The sequence below is a fragment of the Nomascus leucogenys genome, chromosome 2 (assembly GCF_006542625.1).
Source record: "Nomascus leucogenys isolate Asia chromosome 2, Asia_NLE_v1, whole genome shotgun sequence".
NCBI lineage: Eukaryota > Metazoa > Chordata > Mammalia > Primates > Hylobatidae > Nomascus > Nomascus leucogenys.
The window spans coordinates 18,315,395-18,335,696 of record NC_044382.1 but is presented as its reverse complement, the minus strand read 5'-3'; the positions used below and the strand labels follow the sequence as shown (position 1 = coordinate 18,335,696).

Below are 20,302 nucleotides of genomic sequence, written 5' to 3'. Positions count from 1 at the left end.
CCAACATGGTGAAACCCCATCTCTACTAAAAATACAAAAATTAGCCGGGCATGGTGGTGTGCACCTGTAATCCCAGCTACAGGGGAGGCTGAGGCATGAGAATCACTTGAGCCCAAGAAGTGGAGGTTGCAGTGAGCTGAGATCGCGCCATTGCACTCCAGCCTGAGCAAAAAGAGTGAAACTCTGTTTAAAAAAAAAAAAAAAAAAGGATGTCCTTATTTTTAGGAGATGCATGATGAAGTATGTAGGGGTAAAGGCACACGATGAACTCACTTTAAAATGGTTCAGAAAACACACATAAACACACATGCAAGTGTACACATGCACATACAGACACACACAGTATTGGTTATTAAGCTATAGTCTCAGTTCCAAACTCAGCTACGTGATGCCAGGGCTGGGACTTTGCAAATCACATTTCTTCTTTACCAGCCGGCCTTCTGTCAGCCTGCAAATAGGGAATACTAGAAGAAGACTGGAAGTCAAGAAGAGTGGCAAGGAACTTGGTCCTTTCTGTTTTGTTCCTGTTACTGTCATTGTCACTAAGCAACAGTTCCTTACTCTGGCAATGACAGTTATTTCCCGTAGGAGCAGCTGGTTCAAGTTTGCATTTTTTTCCACAATCTCAGTCTCATTATACTTCTTCAGACAACCAGTATCAGATGGCAGATGCTCTCTCAGTCCCAGCTGCATGGGGCCTTCCATCAAAGCTTCTGCATTTTAATAATCCCAAATTACTCTCCATGTTCTCCCAGCTGTAGGGCTCGTAGCTGCTTTGTGCATTTACTATAGTATTCCTTTTGCCCCTCCAGTTCTCCAATACCTGGTTAACACTTTTTTATGTTAAATTCTCTCTGTGAAAGTAACTGGTATAGCTTATGTATCCTGACTGAACCCTGATTGATTCAGAAATTGGGATCAGGAGTCCCAGGAAACAGACTCTCAAAGATGGAATTTTTGAGGTGTTTGGGTTTGTCTTTAGACTTGAATGAAATGTTGAGCTCTTTGTCATGAAATGGGATGCTGGTAATCCATGGGATGGAATGGCACTGATATTCAAATTATTTATTGTAATAAAGAACCCCCTGAGGCAGGTGCCTTGGGGGCCCACGTGGCTGCTTAGAATGAAGATGACTATAAACATTGTGAGGTGGGATGCCTGCTTCTGAGTGCATGGAGCGCTTATAGGAAGAAAATGTCATACTCAGCTCTTTCAAATCTCAGCTCAAGTCTTTGTCAGAGAACTAGACAGCATCTGTGGCAGTCCTGAAAGTATCTAAATGAGATTTAGATACATTTCATAGCCTACATTTCCCAGCAAAAGTTAGGGTGAGAATTTGGAAAATGTCCCCAAGACTTGGAATGAGGACATCTTCATGGACTTGGATGAAGCTCAAAATCTTCCATGTCTGAGATTAGCTATCTTTTGCCTGAAGACCTTGTAATAACCTCACCTGAGGCAAGTGCCTTTCAAGGAGGTGCCTATATTCTCTAAGACACAGCCTAACTACTCCTTGTTGCCACCAGAACGTAACTAGGGTCAAACCCAGCATATTCCAAGGGAACAAATACAAAGTCTGATTCTGAAGGAAAGACTTATAATCCAAAAGAACTGCAAGATTTTTCTAATTTCTATAGGCAGAAACCTGGTCAATATATATTGGAATGGGATTCTAAGAGTGTTAGACCAAACAAGGTGGAATATAACAGGCCAAATTTACTGGTATGAGAGTACTTATCAGAGATTCTGGGTGTTAGATTGTATTAAGAATTTACTTACTTAGATGACAGAAACTTGGACTAAACAGTAACCTACATATAATCAATTTGAGGTCTCAGAACTTTCTGGCATAATGTAGAGAAAGGAATCCAAAGTCTTAAGAGGTTCTTAGTGATAAGGCAAATGATTTTTTTTCTCTACACCAATTTGCAATGAACACCAGAAACAGTTTGTCTTTACCTGACAGAGCCAAGAGATCACCTTCACAGACTTGCCTTAGGGATATATTAACTTACTGACTGCTATAATACAGTCTGCAGAGATTTCGATCATCTTGACATTCCACAGAGTAACTGATCTGATAAGAAGGTAGTAGCAAGTACTTTAGATGTCTTAGCAAAATGCATGTGGGTCAGAGAATGGGAGATAACCACCACAAAAATAGAGGGACTCATGACCTTAGCGAAGTTTCTGATGAACTAATAGTCTGGAGCATATTGCAATATCCCCTTCAAGGTGAACAAGAAGTTGCTGTGCCTTGCATGACCTACCACTATACAGCAGAGGAACAGTGCTTGATGAGCTTCTTTTTAAATCTGGATGCAACATATACCACGAATGAGTGATGCTGCTCTGACCCATTTACCAAGTAATCCATAAGACTGCCAGTTTGGAGTGGAGACTAGAGCCCGAAAAGGCTCTACAGCAAGTCCATGCTGTAGTGCTAGCTACTCTGCCACTTGGAGCTTAAGAGGCAGCAGATCCAATGACACCTGAATGTAGCAAATAGGAATTCTTTATGGAGGCTTTGGCAAATGCCAATAGGAGAACTGAAGCACTGACCTCTGGGGTGGTAGAGAAAATCCACACCCTCTTCTGTAGATAACTATTTTTCTCTTGAGAAATAGTCACTGATTTGCTACTAGGCATCTAACCATGGGACAGGGTGCTATTTGATCAAGCAAGCTATAAATTGGAGTGAGCATAGCAGCAATCTATCCTCAAGTGGAAAGAAGTACAGAAGAAACAAAGATTAAGCAGATTTGGAAGGCACAAGCAAGTTGCCTGAGTAAGTGGCTTAACACCTTTAACACCTACTTGTGTTGCAAGCCTTCTTTTTTCTCAATCCATAATTTAGGCTACATGGGGAGTTCCTTATGACCAGCTGACTAGCAGTAAGAAATTTAGAACTGCTTTATAATTTATTCTGACCAATATGCTGGTACAAGCTGGTTGCTGCAAAATCTATTGCAGCATTACAACCCCGATCAGGTACGTCTTGGAAAGATCCTAATGAAGGGAAAAAGTTCCTAGAGAAAATTTTGAGCAGTACGTTTGGTTCTCTACTATGTCTGAATTGAACATTATCCAAAAGTATGGATCTAAACTGCAGTAGTCAAGGGAAGTTACTAATGTTTTGATGGATGATCAGGGACTTGGAAAAAACAGATTGAGAAGATAAGTGACAAGAAGGTGTGGGGGAGAGGTATATGAAAGGACCTCTTAGAATAGGCAGAGAATTAAAGACAACTGTGCTCCAGATAAATACTTACCAAAGGATGTTGTGTGCCCATGAGAATGCAATTTGCAGCTGTCAACTACAGGCAACATAATTAACCAGGGGCCCCAGATACTGAAATTAATGCACTCTGAATTTCATCACTGTACTTGTGCCGGTTCACGCTTCCTGGGAGCTCTCCCCAGCAAATGTCTGAGCGTGGCAAGAATACTTAGCCACGCCTATTCCTGGAATATATGGGTCTCTTGTGACAGCTGACTTTGGCTTGAGGTCTTCCGGACTGCCTTGCTGAACCTAAACTAACACAGACATCCATCCACTGCAGAGGAGGCTCTCAATAAACAGTAAGACAGGATGACACTCTTTCACATAGACCAATGGAAAAGATAAAAGAACCCAGAAATAAATCTACACATTTATAGCCAACTCATTTTTGACAAAGGCACCAAGAACATAAACTTAGGAAAGGGTGGTCTCTTTAATTAGTGGTGCTGGGAAAACTGGATATCCACATACAGAAGAATGAAACAGGATCTCTTTTACAACATACAAAAATCAACTAAAAATGGATTAAAGACTTAAACCTAAGTTCAAGAACTATTAAATTACTAGACAAAAACATAGAGAAGACCCTACAGGATATTGGTCCGGGAAAAAATTTTTGAATAAGACCTCAAAAGCACAGGCAACAAAAGAAAAACAGACAAAGGGATTACCTTAAATGAATAAGCATCTGCACGGTAAAGGAAACCATCAACGGAGTGAAAAGACAACCTACAGAATGGGAGAAAATACTTGCAAACTATCCATTTGACAAGAGATTAATAGCCAGAATATATAAAGAACTCAAGCAACTCAATAGCAAAAACCAAATAATCCAAATTAAAAATGGGCAAAAGTCCTGAGTAGATAATTCTCAAAAGAAGACATAAAAATGGCCAACAGGTATATGACAAAATGTTCAACATCACTAATCATCAGGGAGATGCAAATCAAAACCACAATGAGATATCATCTACCCCAGTTAAAATGGCTATTGCCAAAAAGACAAAAAATAATAAATGCTAGTGAGGATGCAGAGAAGGAGAATGCTCATACACTGTTGGTAGGGATGTAAAGTGGTACAGTGAATATAGAGAACAATGTGGAGGTTCCTCAAAAAAATTAAAAATAGAACCACTATATGATCCAGTAATCCCACTGCTAAGTATGTATCCACACGAAAGGAAATCAGTGTATCTGCACTCCTATGTTTACTGTAGCACTATTCACAACAGCAAACATATGGAACCAACCTGTCTCCATCAATGGATGAATGGATAAAGATGTGGTATATATACACAATGGAATATTATTTGGCCTTAAAAAAAGAATGAAATCCTGTCATTTGCAGCAACACGAATGAGACCGGAGGTCATTATGTTCAGTGAAATAAGTCAGGCCTAGAAAGACAAATATCACATATTCTCAGTCATATGTGGGAGCTAAAAACATGGATCTCATGGAGACAGAGAGTAAAATGGTAGTTAGCGGAGGCTGCAAAGAGTAGGGTGGTGGTGGTTGTGGTGGGCGGGGGAGAATGCAGAGAAGTTGGTAATTAAGTAAAAAAAAATAGCTATAAAGAAGGAATATGGGGCTGGGCATGGTGGCTCACACCTGTAATCCCAGCACTTTGGGAGGCCGAGGTAGATGGATCACTTGAGGTCAGGAGTTTGAGACCAGCCTGGCCAACATGGTGAAACCCCGTCTCTACTAAAAATACAAATATTAGCCAGGTGTGGTGGCAGGCGCCTGTAATCCCAGCTACTCGAGAGGCTGAGGCAGGAGAATTGCTTGGACCCGGGAGGTGGAGGTTGCAGTAAGCTGAGATCTCGCCATTGCACCCTAGCCTAGGCAACAAGAGCAAAACTATGTCTCAAAAACAAAACAAAACAAAAAAAAGGAGCATGTTAGAGTATTCAATAATACACTAGGCAACCTATAGTTAACAGTAATTTATTGTATACTTCAAAATAGCTGGAAAAATTGTAATGCTCCCAACACAAAGAAAAATGTTTGAGGTGACATATTACAATACCCCGATTTGATCAAGACACACTGTATACATGTGTAAAACTGTCACATGTACACCCCAAATATGTATAACTCTCAAATATCAGTTTAAAAAAAGAAAAAAAAAGATGACATCCTCAGTGGATATCAGATGGCCTCTTTCCCCAGCCTTCCTAATGACTGCCCAATAGGTCCATCTACAAGAGAGGCCATGCTGGCAAGGATGGAGACTCACACTTAGGCTCAACAACATGGACTTCCCCTCACCAAGTTTGATACGCTGAGTGCCTGACCTGCCAACAGCAGGGACCAACACTGAACTCCTATGTACTTGGTGGCACGTTGATTACAGTGGGCACTTTCTATTTACTGTCACTAGAAGAGATACATATTCTGGATACGACTTTGTCTTTATTATCTCTGCCAGCCTTGTTAACTATCATGGTATCATGCACATTACTTATTATCAAAAATTAGCAAAGGGGTATGTATTAGTCTGCTTGGGCTGCCACAATAAAATGCCACGGACTAGGTGAATTAAACAACAGAAATTTATTCCTTACAGTGGAGGGTGTGAAGTCCAAGATCAAGGTACTGGCAAAGTAGGTTTCATTCTAAGGCCTCTTCTCTTGGCCTTGTAGGCAGCTGCCATCTTGCACAAATCTCTTGGCATCTCTTCTTCTTATAAGGGCACTAATCTCACGGGACCAGGGTCCTGCCCTCATGACCTCACCTAACCCTAACGACCTCCCAAAGGCCCCATCTCCAAGTACTGTCATATTGATGGGGGGTTAGGCCTTCAACATGTGAATTTGGGGGGGAAACATTCAGTTCATAACAGAGTGTGGCAATAGACTGATGCCCATGGAATTTATTGGCTTTGTCATGTACTTCATCACCCAGAAACATCTGCTTTGTTAGAAGGATAGAATGATTTACTTAAGACTCAGTTACTTGCAACTGAGAGAAAATAACCTAAAAGGATTAGGTTCTATTTCACGGGATGCAGTATGTGCTTTGAATCGATAACCAAAGATATGTAACCCTAACTTCCAAGGTCAAAATATGAGCCCAGAAATTAAGGAGTGAAAGTGGGAGTGGATCATTTTACTATTGCACCTAATAATCCACTCACAGAACTTGTGCTTCCCTTTGCTGCATCTGTGAACTGTTATTTTGGCAGTCTTGTTTCCCAAGAGAGGAATGCTTCCACCTGGGGATATAACAGTGGTTCTACTGAATTGTAAGTTGAGACTGTCACTGATCATTTTGGGGTTGTGCTATGAGGATGAATTCCAGTGGGCCTGAAATTGGCCTCAGCTGTTTGCATAGCACCAAATCCTGGTCAAGGCATAATATATCCTGATTAATAATATTGTTTTGCAACCTTATTTTTGAGGAGTTTCAGGGTAGTTTGTACCCGTTTATCAACAGTTTAATAGTCAGATGAATGATTTATACCTAGGGACCTCTGCCCCTCCCCCTGTTCTCCTTCCTCCAGGGACACAAAAACTTGGTTGCTGGGGCTGGTTATGTGCCAGAAATATGCCTGTGTGAACAGCAGGGTGTAAGAAACCCCAGCTGAGGCTCCATTTTGAGCCCTCTGGTTCTGAGGTGTTCCATGTTCATACTGTTGGTCCCTGATCCAAGACAGTGTGTCCCTGCTGCCCTGTATTAGTTTCCTATTGCCGCTCTAACACTTTACCACAAAATCAGTAGCTTAAAACGACATAAATTTATTATCTTACATTCTGTAGGTCAGAAGTCCAAAATCAGTCTTATGAACTAAGGTAAAGTTGTCAGTCAACAGGCTGATTTCTTCTGGAAATTCAAGTGGAGAATCTGTTCTTACCTTTTCCAAATTCTAGAGGCTGCCTGTATTCCTAGGCTGGTGGCCCCTTCTTTCATCTTCAAAGCTGGCAGAGTAGCATCTTCAAAACTCTGACTCCCTGACCTTTGCTTTTATCCTCACATCTTCTTTGACTCTCCTGTCTCCTTATGAGAGGGACCCTTGTGACTACAATGGGCCCATTGGATAATCCAGGATAATCTTCCTATCTCAAGATATTTCACTTAATCAAATTTGCGAAGTCCTTTCTTCCCATGTAAAGTAACATATGCACAGGTTTCAGGGATAAATATGCAGACACCTTTGAAGGACCATTTTTCTGCCTACCATAAGCCCTGACACTTGGTGCTCAAAACTGTCCTCTCCAGACCTCTTCTTATGAGGCAGCCTTTGGGTATGATGTATACCTGTACTTTAATGCTGATACTATACTACGTCCTTTTCCTGTAATAAATTATAGATTTGTCATTTTGGGTCCTATTATCTGGCAAATGAATTCTGTCCATCACCATTAGTACTGGGCTCATGTCACTGAACCAATACGCAAAGAGGGGGAATATTTTACTGGCTAGGGCAATCAATAATGATTACTAAGGAGAAATTGGGTTGCTGCTACACAATGGCAGCAAGAAAGACTATGTCTGGGACACCAGTGGATGCTCTGAGTACACCTCTTAAAGCTTCCATGTCCAATAACAAATGTTAATAAAAAGTAATTCTTTTTATTTCTTTTTATTGCCTAATTGCCCTGGTTAGAATCTCCAAGTACAATGTTAAATAAAAGTGGTGGCTGGGAGCAGTGGCTCACATCTGTAATACTAGCACTCTGGGAGGCCAAGGCAGGCAGAATGCTCGAGCTCAGGAGTTTGAGACCAGCCTGGGCAACATGGCAAAATCCCATCTCTACATCAAATTTGAAGCTTTCAAAGTCTACCTTAATTTGAAGGGCAGTATAAGGTTATTGTGTGTTGTGATTTGTGCTTCTGTGAATAAAGAGAGACCTTAGATTATTTTACTTTTGTTTTACAAATTTGCTGTAAATCTTATCATAATTCAGCAATGGATTGAGTCCTGTCTCAGCTACTAACTAGTTGTATAAACTTTGTATTTCTTGGCATATAGGAATCAAGAGATCTGACAGTCTGATCATCTTGTTTTGACTTGCTCAGCATTCATTCATTCACTTGCTTCTTTTAATAATAACACCCTGATTTTTCTTGAGGAACTATTTTCCCCCAACTATCAGTCCATATTACCCCCTCCTGGCTAATTAGTTAGCTGTAGTACTTTTGCTGGAATTAATGGGAAAGATGCTATACATGCTAAACTAATAAGATGTGTCTGGACTTCCAGTGGTTTCTGAATTCAAATACATTAAAGCCATGCTCATAGTATTTGATATAATTTAGTGCTAAAAAAAAACCCTGTATACTATCCAGAGCTTTTTTTTTTTGATATGGGTCTCTCTCTATTGCCCAGGCTGGAGTGCAGTGGCACAATCACAGCTCACTGCAGCCTCCACCTCCTGGGCTGAAGCAATCCTCCCAATACACCCTCCCAAGTAGCTAGGACTATGAGGGCATGCCACCACACCGGGCTAATTTTTGTAGAGAAAGGGTGTCACTTTGTTGGCCAGGCTGGTCTTGAGCTCCTGGGCTCAAGTGATCTTCCTGCTATGGCCTCCCAAAGTGCCAGGATTACAGCTGTGAGCCACTGTGCCCAGCCTTTTTTTTTTTTTTCCAGACAAGGTCTCACTCTGTCACCCAGGCTGGAGTGCAGTGGCACCATCATGGCCTACTTCAGCCTCAACCTTTTGGGCTCAAGGAAATCTCCTGTCGCAGTCTTTTGAGTAGCTGGGACTACAGGCATGTGCTACCATGCCCAGCTAATTTTATTTTTTGTAGAGACGGGGTCTTGATATGTTGCTCAGGCTAGTCTTGAACTCCTGGCCTCAACAGCCCACCTGCCTCAGCTTCCCAAAGTGCTGGGATTACCGGTGTGAGTGACTGCACCCGGCCTCAGAGCCTATTTTTAAAAATTGAGGCTGGGTGCAGTGGCTCATGCTTGTAATCCCAGCACTTTGGGAGGCCAAGGCAGGTGGATCACTTGAGGTCAGGAGTTCGAGACCAGCCTGGCCAACATGGTGAAACCCTATCTCTACTAAAAATACAAAAATTAGCTAGACGCAGTGGTGGGCATCTGTAATCCCAGCTACTTGGGAGGCTGAGACAGGAGAATCTCTTGAATCCGGGAGTGGAGGTTGCAGTGAGCTGAGATCATGATCACACCACTGCACTCCAGCCTGGGTGACAGAATGAAACTCCGTCTCAAAAAAAAAAAAAAAAAAAATTGAGATATAATTCAAGTATCATCAAGTTCACTCTTTAAAAGTATAAGTTAGCCGGGCGTGGGGGTGCACACCTGTAGCCCCAGCACTTTGGGAGGTCGAGGTGGGTGGATCACGAGGTCAGATGGAGACCATCCTGGCTAACATGGTGAAACCCCGTCTCTACTAAAAATACAAAAAAATTAGCTGGGCATGGTGGCGGGTGCCTGTAGTCCCAGCTACTCAGGAGGCTGAGGCAGGAGAATGGCGTGAACCCAGGAGGCGGAGCTTGCAGCAAGCTGAGACTGTGCCACTGAACTCCAGCCTGGGCAACAGAGCAAGACTCTGCTTCAAAAAAAAAAAAAAAAAAAAAAGAAAAAGTATAAGTCTATTTGGTTTTGCTTTCCGTTGGCTCACGCCTAAAAATGCTGACCTGTTATTTAATAACTTTAAGCAGCTTTTGGTGGCTTAGACAAACAGTGAGGATTTCAAAAATCCACATGCTTCTATTACAGAAAAAGTCATTTATATTTTCTCTTTCCCACCTGTGTTTCCCAGTGATTTCTTGCAGTCTCGTAGTTACTGGCTCCAACAGAGTTCTGCCTGCCAATTTTCAGTCCACAGAACTCAGGTAGGGAATTTTAAATTTGAGCCACTACTACCTTTTCTAGAGATGTTTAAAATCAGCTATTTGGCAAAATCTGTAATGAGAGTAAAGTTGCTGTCATTCAAACCTATACAGAGAGTGACATCTGCTGGTCATGAACATTATGTTTTTATTCTATTTTATTCCTTTTCAAAATTTATCAATGACTCTAAAATAAAACATAAGAAAAGTAATTATCTCTTCTTTGGGAAAAAAGAAACCAACACATGACTAAAATTCCAATATATGTACCATTGTGGGACATTTTTAAACTCAAAAAAGTTCAAATTCTTTCATTTTAGCAAACACTGTGGCTCTTTCATTGGATCGGGAGAAAATAAATTGTTGTAGAATTTGAAAATGAATAAAAATCCTAGTTAGCCATTTCCTTAAAAATGTCCTTTGAGTTTTTGTTTCAGAGCAGCAATAACTAATTTAGTCTAAGACCTAATGAAAGACTGGCTATCAAAGGTCATTTCATCCTGGTCCTTCTATCATACTATTAAATCCTAGGTTTCATACATGCCCATGTCCCTATTCCTACCTCCTTCCTAACTTTAGAATTGCATACAGATTAAACTTTATATATACACATCTAGATTTTTTTTTTTTTTTTTGAGATGGAGTCTCACTCTGTCACCTAGGCTTGGGGTGCAGTGGCACGATCTCGGCTCACTGCAACCTGTGTCTCCCGGGTTCAAGCAATTCTCCCGTCTCAGCCTCCTGAGTAGCTGGGATTACAGGCGCATGCCACCATGCCTGGCTAATTTTTGTATTTTTAGTAGAGGTGGGGTTTCACCATGTTAGCCAGGCTGGTTTCGAACTCCTGACCTAGTGATCTGCCCGCCTTGGCCTCCCAAAGTGCTGGGATTACAGGCGTGAGCCACCACGCCTGGCCTACACATCTAGATTTCCATATTAGCTTTGGAAATTTTTCTTTGATGTTAGATTGTAATAGGAAAATTAGGACCTATATTCTGTTATTACATTTTTAAGTGAAAAAAGGCATGTATTTATACTTACTGATAAAATATAAACTTTGATTTGCGTACTAATGTGGCATCTAAATTTGGTAGTCAGGTTCCATTTCCCTTCAGGTTTATTTTTTATTTTTCACTATTATAAAAATGTTGTGATTAGCCATCTTATAAGTAAAACTTTTGGACATTCCTGATTCTTTCCACATGATAAATTTATAGAGGAAAAAATCTTAATCAAAGGGCTATAAATAACCAACAAAGAGACTAACATTAGTGTAATAATAATAAAAAATTGAGAGGAATAGAAGAGATGGATATTTTATAAATTCAATCCTTACGTATTATCTAGGGGAGTCAATATATAACTTTTAAAGCTGATACAACTGCTATATGTCATGGTATGAACATACTACTTAAGAGATGTGGGTGGAACCACAAGAAATTACAGAAGAAATGGGTAATTGGGCAGGAAGGGGATTGTGGCTTTTCCTTATAGGACTCTCTATATCATTTTTTCCCAGCCTTGAGCATGTAGTACTTTGATAAAACATTAATGTTTAAAAATATACATGAAAATTTATTTAAATTAAAAAATATTTTGCCAAATTATCATCCAGAAAAAGTGTGCTAAGTTAGATTCCCATGGGGAATTTTTTGATGGTCTTGAATTACTCCATTGATTTCATGTCAATTTATTTATGATTTATACTCTGACATTTTGAACTTAGAAAAATACATATAAATGTAATATAAGTGACAAAATTAGGGTAAAGGAAAAATAAGTATAGGAAAAATTGAACCCAGAGGACCCAAGAATCCAAGAATGCATCAGAACAGTCTGGAAAGCTGGTTACGAATGAGGATCCTTGACCTTATCACAGACCTGCTAATCACAATCTCTAGCGTAAGGCTCAGGAATCTCCTTTTCAGCAGCCTTGATAACTTGGAGTTCTGAAGTAATTTAAAGATGACAAACAGTGATTAATATATTAGGCTATTTATTAATATGATAATCATAGCACAGGAGCTAGGGGAAGGGACACTGTGAGACTAACTCCAAAGAGTATATTTAAAAATAAGTCTTATATAAGCCAGATCATTCCTTTTCCCATTATATTTCATAATCCTCTTCTGATTTCATTAACCTCTCCATAACAAAGATGGGCGAACTTAATCTGTCATTTTGCCTTTTTGCCTTCTAGGATATCTTCTCTTTTCTCCTGGCTCAATTCCTAGCCTATTGCACGATTTAGCTGGATATTCTAGTGCTTAGGTATCTTTTTCATATACCACACGAACACGTTAAACAGATACTTAGAATTAGGAACATTTCATGATAGCAACTAGGCAGTAGTACTTAATCTTTTCTGCTGTTTGTGTTTTTATTCTCAAAACACATTTTCACATGCCTCATTCAAAATTAAAGTTCTTAAGTTTTTTAGACATAGAATTCAGTATATCATAAATATGAAAGAGACAGAATTACAGCTTAATTTTACAATGGCATTAAGATTATTCACTAAAAAAGTATATCAGCTTACAGTGACTTCTGCTGTAGCTGTAGCTTTTGTTCAATGATGTCTGAGAAACGAGGAACTTTTTTTGAAATAGCCACACGGATATCATCACTCAGATTAAAGCAGCTTCTGGACTTTGTTTTGAAATGTAAAAGTGATGAAAATCCCAACTCACAAAGGTATGTAGTTGCAAATGGCATAAGGATTTCTAGAGCTGTCTTTGCCAGGTTTGGAAACACTGTGAATTGGGCACACCAGAAATCCTCAAGCTTCATTGTCTCAAATTCCATTAGGATTTGGCCACTAGCTCGTAATTCAGCAAGATCATTTTTCATTAAATAACTATCATCAACAAAATCGATATTAAAAAGAAATGGATCCAATATCCATTTACTTGCCTCATTAAGATCTCCAACGGAAAAATATCCATGGAAGAAGTTGCTCAATTGTTGCAGATGCAGTGTTATTTCAGCTGCAATGAATACACCTTCATTATCTGAAACAATTATTTCTTCAAGAAAAGGAAAATTGGTAAAATTTCTTTTCTCAATTCGTTTTTGCCAACATGGAAACTTCCTAACAAAAGCAGATAACTTCTCTCTAGCTGATACTGTGTTCATCCCAGTCCTTTGCATAGATGCACTGAGTTCATTCAAGTGTTTGAATAAATCTGCAAGGTATGCTAGGTGAATTTTAAACTCTTTATTTTCAAAGCCATCAACTAAATTACTGCTTTTGTGGTGAAGAAACTGATTTATTTCTTCATACATTTCAAAAATGTGAGTAAGTATTTGGCCTCGGGAAAGCCACCTCATTTCAGTATGGAAAAGGAGGACACTATATTCTATGCCAATTTCTTCAAAGAAAGCCTGAAATAGGCGATGATTTGGAGCTCTCCCTTTGATGAAATTTATTACCCTCACCACAGTAAACAGAGCATCCCTCAGTTTTGTAGGCAATGTCTTTATGACAAGTGCGTGAGGATTCAATAAACAATGTGTGACTACGATATGAGGTATCTCTTTTTTCACGTAGGCAACAAACTCGGAATTTTCTCCTAGCATAGAGGAGGCACCATCAGTACAAACAGAGCCACATACATCAAGTGCTATCTTATGCTTCAGAAAGAAGTCTCTGAAGAGATTGAACACATCTATTCCTTTCATGGATAGCTGTAATGGTTCACAGAAGAGAAATTCTTCTACGATCTCTCTTTCTTTTATATAGCGCACAAATGCCATTAGCTGACTGCAGTCATCCATGTCAGTTGTCTCAGCAAGCTGAATACCCACTTTAAGAGGACTGGCTTTGATATCTTCTAGAACTTGCTGTAAGATATCTTGGCTCATTTCATCAATTCTAGAATGGATCACGTCATCTGATAAGGGTACCTGCTGAAGCTTCTTTTGTGCATCTGGTCCCAAAACTATTTGTGCTATTTCCAGTGCACAAGGTTTCACTAACTTTTCAGCTACTGTATGAGGATTCTTCTCCTTGGCACATAAATACGCAAATTGATATGATGCCTGTAATAAAGTATCCTCATGAGATGCAACTCCAAATGCTTTCAAGGTTTCACTCTGATCAGATGGTGTTGGCATATGCTTCAGGCTATTGAGATCATGCCCAGCTACACCACCATGCTGTCTGTTAAAATGGTCTGACAGTTTTGATGGTCTGAGGTCAGCATTTGAAAATACTGAGTTACACAACACACACTGTGGACGCTGAGTTCCATCTACTTCCGTTGTACAGGTGAACCAGTAGCGAACATAGTCATCATCCCATTTGCGTTTCTTCGACATGGCACACAAAAATTCTCAGGTAGTATTCCAGAGATGCCACAGAATTTTGCTTTGGGAGTAAAATATAACCCACACATTAAAAACCAGTGGCTAACTGAATTAAAACAAAGCCACATCACATGCTATATTGTCATCACATGCTATCTTGTATATGTCAAGATATAGCCTGCAGCATGTCAATTCAAAGTAAGCCATGACAGGATATAGTTCAACTTAAAGCTAGCAACTCATAGCTAATGCCCTGGAATAAATGATTTACCAGCAAGTTATATATGGGAGATTTGAGCTTAGACAAGTTATGAACACCTGTAAGTCCTTTATTGGTGAATTATAGTTATGGCTTGTTTTCAATAATGTATGTTACAAACAAATCTAGCACATTTTGTATCCCTAGAAAGGGCATCTCACTACCACCACCTTCTTCCATTCAGCCCCAAAGATGTATGCATACCCTCAGTTAAGAATCATTGAATAAAGGAGCAATTCACTAAATAAGGAAGGGTGGATTCTGACATGGAGGTTAAAATAATTGTATAAATTTATGGGGTAGAAGTGCAATTTTGTTATATGCATAGACCGCATAGTGGCGAAGTGAGGGTTTTTAGGGTATCCGTCACCCAAATAACATACATTGTACTCATTATTTCTCATCTACTCCCTCCCACCCCACCCTTCCAAGTCTCCTTTATCCATCACTCCATTATCTACGTCCATGTGTACATATTATTTAGCTACCATTTACGAGTGAGAACATGCTAGTTCTTTTTAATAGTTAAAGATTAAACAGGTCTGTAATACTATTTGAACCTTGAGCAGTTTTGACTCCAACTTAGGCAGAGAATTTCAAATAGGTCTTTAAGTCTGATTAAGCCATCCTTGATGCAAAGGTAGGCTACAAATTGGCTCAGAGCTTCCTTGCTGCTAAGTGTAACACACTATCGGTCCATGATTCATAGCGTCCATATAAAAAAGCAAAATGGCCGGGCGTGGTAGCTCATGCCTGTAATCCCAGCACTTTAGAAGGCTGAGGTGGGTGGATTGCCTGAGCTCAGGAGTTCCAGACCAGCCTGGGCAATATGGTGAAACCCCATCTCTACTAAAAATACAAAAAATTAGCTGGGCATGGTGGCATACGCCTGTAGTCCCAGCTACTAAGCCAAGATCATGCCACTGCACTCCAGCCTGGGCGACAGAGCAAGTCTCTGTCAAAAAAAAAAAAAAAAAAAAAACAAAACAAAAAAGCAAAACAACTTGCTCAGGGAAAACACAACTATTCTTGTTACTGAGACTTCAGAAAAATCCCTCTCATAGGATAACACTCTTAAGTAAAATAACGAATTTCATGATGCTTTTCCACCTAAATACCTCTAAGGGAAAGCAGTCAAGAACACACACACACACACATACACAAAATAAGCAGCATTCCTAAGGTTTGGTTTAACCCAAAGACAGGATGTAGAAGGCCCTACCCATAGAGATTCTGATTCTCTAGCTACGGAGTGGGGGCCTAGAATCTGTATTGTAAATAAGTATTTTAGATAATTCTTATAAATAGTAACTAGAACAGTGATCTGGGACAAGAGATACCGTATCATCACAATCACTGGGAAACCCTTTGAAAATATACAGGTCCCTGCACTACCTTAGAACTAATACATCATCTTCCCCAAAAGCAGAACAAAAGAATATGAAATAATGTTGTTCAGGCAATCCTGAAACACATCCTGGTTAAGTAGTCAGACTTAGGGGAATGAAAACATATCCTTCAAACCAATCCTCAGCTAACAAATATTCTAGGTTTCTAAGTGAATGGTCCCAATGCTTTAATAGATATTTAAATTTTCTACGTTTTCTGAGTTGATGACAGCCTCCTATGAAAGTTGAAACCTAAAATGAAAGCCATGTCTTTTCTTTTTCTCTCTCTTTAGCAATGAGTAAAGGCATAATCCACAGGTAGGCTCAAATATACCTTAGAAAACATTCTATCTCCAAGATAAGTAAGTGATCCCCAAAGTTTCCAAAGTTCTGTGCCAGAGAATGTGGCTGAAATAAAGTAACAGGTACACATTTAAATCTGAATGCCCACTTTGGCCATTAAAAGAAAAATCACAAGCCAAGAATATCTACTTAAAGCATTAGCTTTCAAGTGGATCTACCAAGAGGAACTAGTTGTAAAGTGTACTCCAATAAAATAAGCTGAGCTGTTACACAGCTGTTATGAGCCTGTTAAATTGGAGGATGTCTGCCAATCAAAAAAGACAACCTGAAGTTTAAAGAGCTGATCTTAAGACTTCTTTTGTCAAGTAATGAGACTACATGGCCACTTTTGCTTAGAACCACTTCTAATTAATGATGATAAAATTATGACATTACCATAAATGCTTATTTTTCTGTATTCTATTAATGTATATTTATCATGTAATATTTGGGGAGGAAGAGGGAATAAAGGAATATGTTTTTAGTCACATTAGAAATCATTACAAGAGGGGCCCAGTGCCGTGGCTCACACCTGTTATATCAGCACTTTGGGAGGCCAAGGTGGGCAGATCACTTGAGGTCAGGAGTTCCAGACCAGCCTGGCCAACACAGTGAAACTCTGTCTCTACTAAAAATACAAAAATTAGCTGGGTGTGGTGGCGCATGCCTGTCATCCCATCTACTCGGGAGGCTGAGGCAGGAGAATCGCTTGAACCCAGGGGGCAGAGGTTGCAGTGAGCTGAGATCATGCCACTGCACTCCAGCCTGGGTGAGAGAGCCAGACTCTGTCTCAAAAAAAGGCTGGGCACGGTGGCTCATGTTAATAATCCCAGCACTTTGGGAGGCCGAGGAAGGCGGATCACCTGAGGTCAGGAGTTCAAGACTGGCCCCGCCAACTTGGCGAAACCTCGTCTCTACTAAAAATACAAAAATTAGCTGTGCATGGTGCCTATAATCCCAGCTACTGGGGAGGCTGATGCAGGAGAATCGCTTGATCTGCGAGGCGGAGGTTGCAGTGAGCCGAGATGACGCCACTGCACTCTCCAGACTGGGTGACAGAGTGAGACTCTGTCTCAAAAACAAAACAAAACAAACTGGAAATCATTACAAGATCTGTTAAGAGTCCATTCCTATCCACCTTGACTATGTCTCTCAAGTATATTTTAATTTAAAATTTATCTGAACAGTTTTAGGAAAATCAATTTATAGTATTCTTCTCCATCCCCCTTAAAAAGGGAGAACAGGTGGCAAGAATTTTCAAGGGCCTCAAAGATGAACTTACGGCCCAAGAGGCTTGTGTTTTAGAACCTCACAATTTGCACTTTCGCTTTTGTGGTATTTAGGAATTACAATATCCAAAAAAATGTAAACATTAAAAAGCATCTTCATGATAAGGAGATATTGTTAAACAGGCATGATAATGGTATTGTGGTTGTGTTTTTCAAAAGTCCTCATTTGTTAGATACAGACAATTATTTACAAGTGAAATAAGATGTCTGGGATTCCTTTGAAATACTGTACTTCAGCACACTCACAAACATGCACAAAGCGGGGTGGAGATAAAAGAAATGACTGGCCTTAAGCTGGTAACTCTTGAAGCTGGATGATGGGTACACATCATTACACCGTTCTATTTTAATGTATTTTGGAAACTTTCCATAATAAAAAGATAAAAAGCATTATCTTAAGATAGATATCACTCATTTTAAGAATGATTCTATTGAGAGATTATCTTCAGATGCTTAATGAAAGATCTGATATAACAAGGTAAAATGTTTTTGCAAGTTTATGAAGGGTAGATATGAAAAAGTATTACAATTGAGAAAAATCAGTTAAAAGTGAACACTCACAAAACAAATATTTAGGGAATGGTAATATATATACATATATATTCCAGCAGTGAAAACACCAAAGTGCAGTTGTAAAACTAAAACTCCAAACCAAATACAATTCAACTTCTATCTAGCCACTGCGTATGCAAGATCATGATAGGCGCAGGTGTTTGGGGAGGCAGAGCATTTAACCATTACATTTTACAGTTAAAATCAATAGCAGGAGAATGGGGGCAGGAACTTGGTGGCTGGGCAGACGCTCCAGGGGCAAACGCCTGGGATCGTGGCTTTGTCACTTACAGGCTGGGACCTTTCCAAGCCTCAGTTCCTCCAGAGGGGATAACAGTACCTACCTTACAGGGTTGTTGGGAGGTTTAATTATAAGAATGCATGCAAATAACAAGCAGCTCTTAACTGATAGGGCCTGATGGTGTTACTGTTAAGGACGGAGATTTTTACAGCCTCCTGGGTGAGATAAGAACGCCAGCAGCTAGGAAAAAAAAAGACTCAGCGCGGTCTCCGCCCGCCCGTCTCCAAGCCTGAGGCGCAGGCCTATGGGATGCTCGGGCTTCTTTTAGGCGCCCGTTTCAGGCTCCAATCCCACTCTCCGCTCAGCCTAGGGCCCAGCCTCTGGCCGTCGGAACCAGTAGAGGCGGCGGTTCCTCAGGTCCGACCCCCGAGCAGGAATCTGCGGTGCGCCTGGGGAGAGAAGCATCCGCAACTACCTCCACCTCAGCCAGGCCCGGGTTCCATCCGGGTTCTCCAGGGTGCTTCCCGCCCGCAAACGGGGCGAGGCGTCTCCCACACGCAGGCGCAGTAGCAAAGAGCTGTGGGATGGGCTGGCTGGCTTGAGTATTGAGCATGCGCGCTAGGCCTCCCCAAATTTTTTTTTTTTTTTTTTTTTAGATTGTGTACGTGGAAAAAGAAACCGTTTGTTTATTGTGTCTGCCAGAAAGGATGAACTGTACAATTTCAGGAATGGAAGGGGCTGTAAAGTCCACATAGTTCTTTTTAACATGCAGAGAACTGAAACTTTTATATTGTGTCGGGCTTTGAGCTTGGAGATAAAACGCTTGATAATTGCCATGTTCCATGTGGAATAAATGAGAGAAAAAGAGAAGGAAGCTCATTGTAATTTCAGATTAGACATTTCAGCAGTGAAGGATGAGCTTCCATAGCTTGTGTACTGTTGCCCATGCAAGGTGATCCCCCCACTTTCCGTAAGTGGGAGCATGGGGATGAATTCCTCTGGCATCATCCATCTCAGAGGAAATATTTTTATTTAAAATTCTTTCAACAACATGATTTCAAAGAAATAAACCCATATTAGAGAGGTTTTAGAGAAAAATCCCAAGTAGAAACTAGGAAACGTTGTTGAAAGAACTGGAATATAGCCCTTTCCTGTTTGGGGGTCTTTCCAGAATTCTTATAAACTTAATGAGTTTACTCATTTTTGTACAGTCTTGTTAGAAGCATTCCATAAGACTAGTGTGTGTGAGGAGTTGTGGGGCGTCAACGAATGTGGGCCAGATACATCATTTTCAGGTGTTAAGGGTGAGCCTGGTAAATATTGAAGGGCTGCTGAAGTTTTTTGTGGATGGAAGAAACTGCTAAAGACCAGACTTGTTGGTCAAGAAACTATAGAGTCTTAAATACTAGAGAAAGGGGTAGGCTTCAGAATCCGAGACAGCTAGCTTCATGTCCTGACTCCAACGGTTAGGATTTGTGCAGATTACTTGGAGTTAGTTCCATGTGCTTTTTGTAAAATTTATATATCATCCATTACCCCATGAAGTTCTTTTGAGGAAGGAGATAACATTATGACAATTACAGTATATAATTCTCACACTCAAAGGCAGCTATTATTAGATAATAAAATCAAAGCTCAATCTGAGTAATGTCCTAGGCATTATGTTTTTCTTTTCTTTTTTTTGAGACGGGGTCTCATTCTGTTGCCCAGGCTGGAGTGCAGTGGCGCAATCTCGGCTCGCTGTAACCTCTACCTCCCAGGTTCAAGCAATTCTTATGCCTCAGCCTCCTGAGTAGCTGGGATTATAGGTGTGTGCCACCATGCCCAGC

At 40.3% G+C, this 20,302-nt stretch overlaps 1 protein-coding gene across 1 annotated transcript; it reads right to left on the bottom strand.

The window, feature by feature from the left end:
• Positions 1 to 12,073: 12,073 nt before the first annotated feature.
• On the bottom strand, positions 12,074 to 19,030 carry ZBED8 (zinc finger BED-type containing 8). Its single transcript, XM_004087229.1, has 2 exons — positions 18,577 to 19,030; positions 12,074 to 14,463 (listed from the first exon to the last, which is right to left on the bottom strand). Exon 2 carries the CDS (start codon positions 14,412 to 14,414, stop codon positions 12,630 to 12,632), a length of 1,785 nt encoding a protein of 594 aa, XP_004087277.1. The 5' UTR covers positions 14,415 to 14,463; positions 18,577 to 19,030; the 3' UTR covers positions 12,074 to 12,629.
• Between the last annotated feature and the right edge of the window lie 1,272 nt (positions 19,031 to 20,302).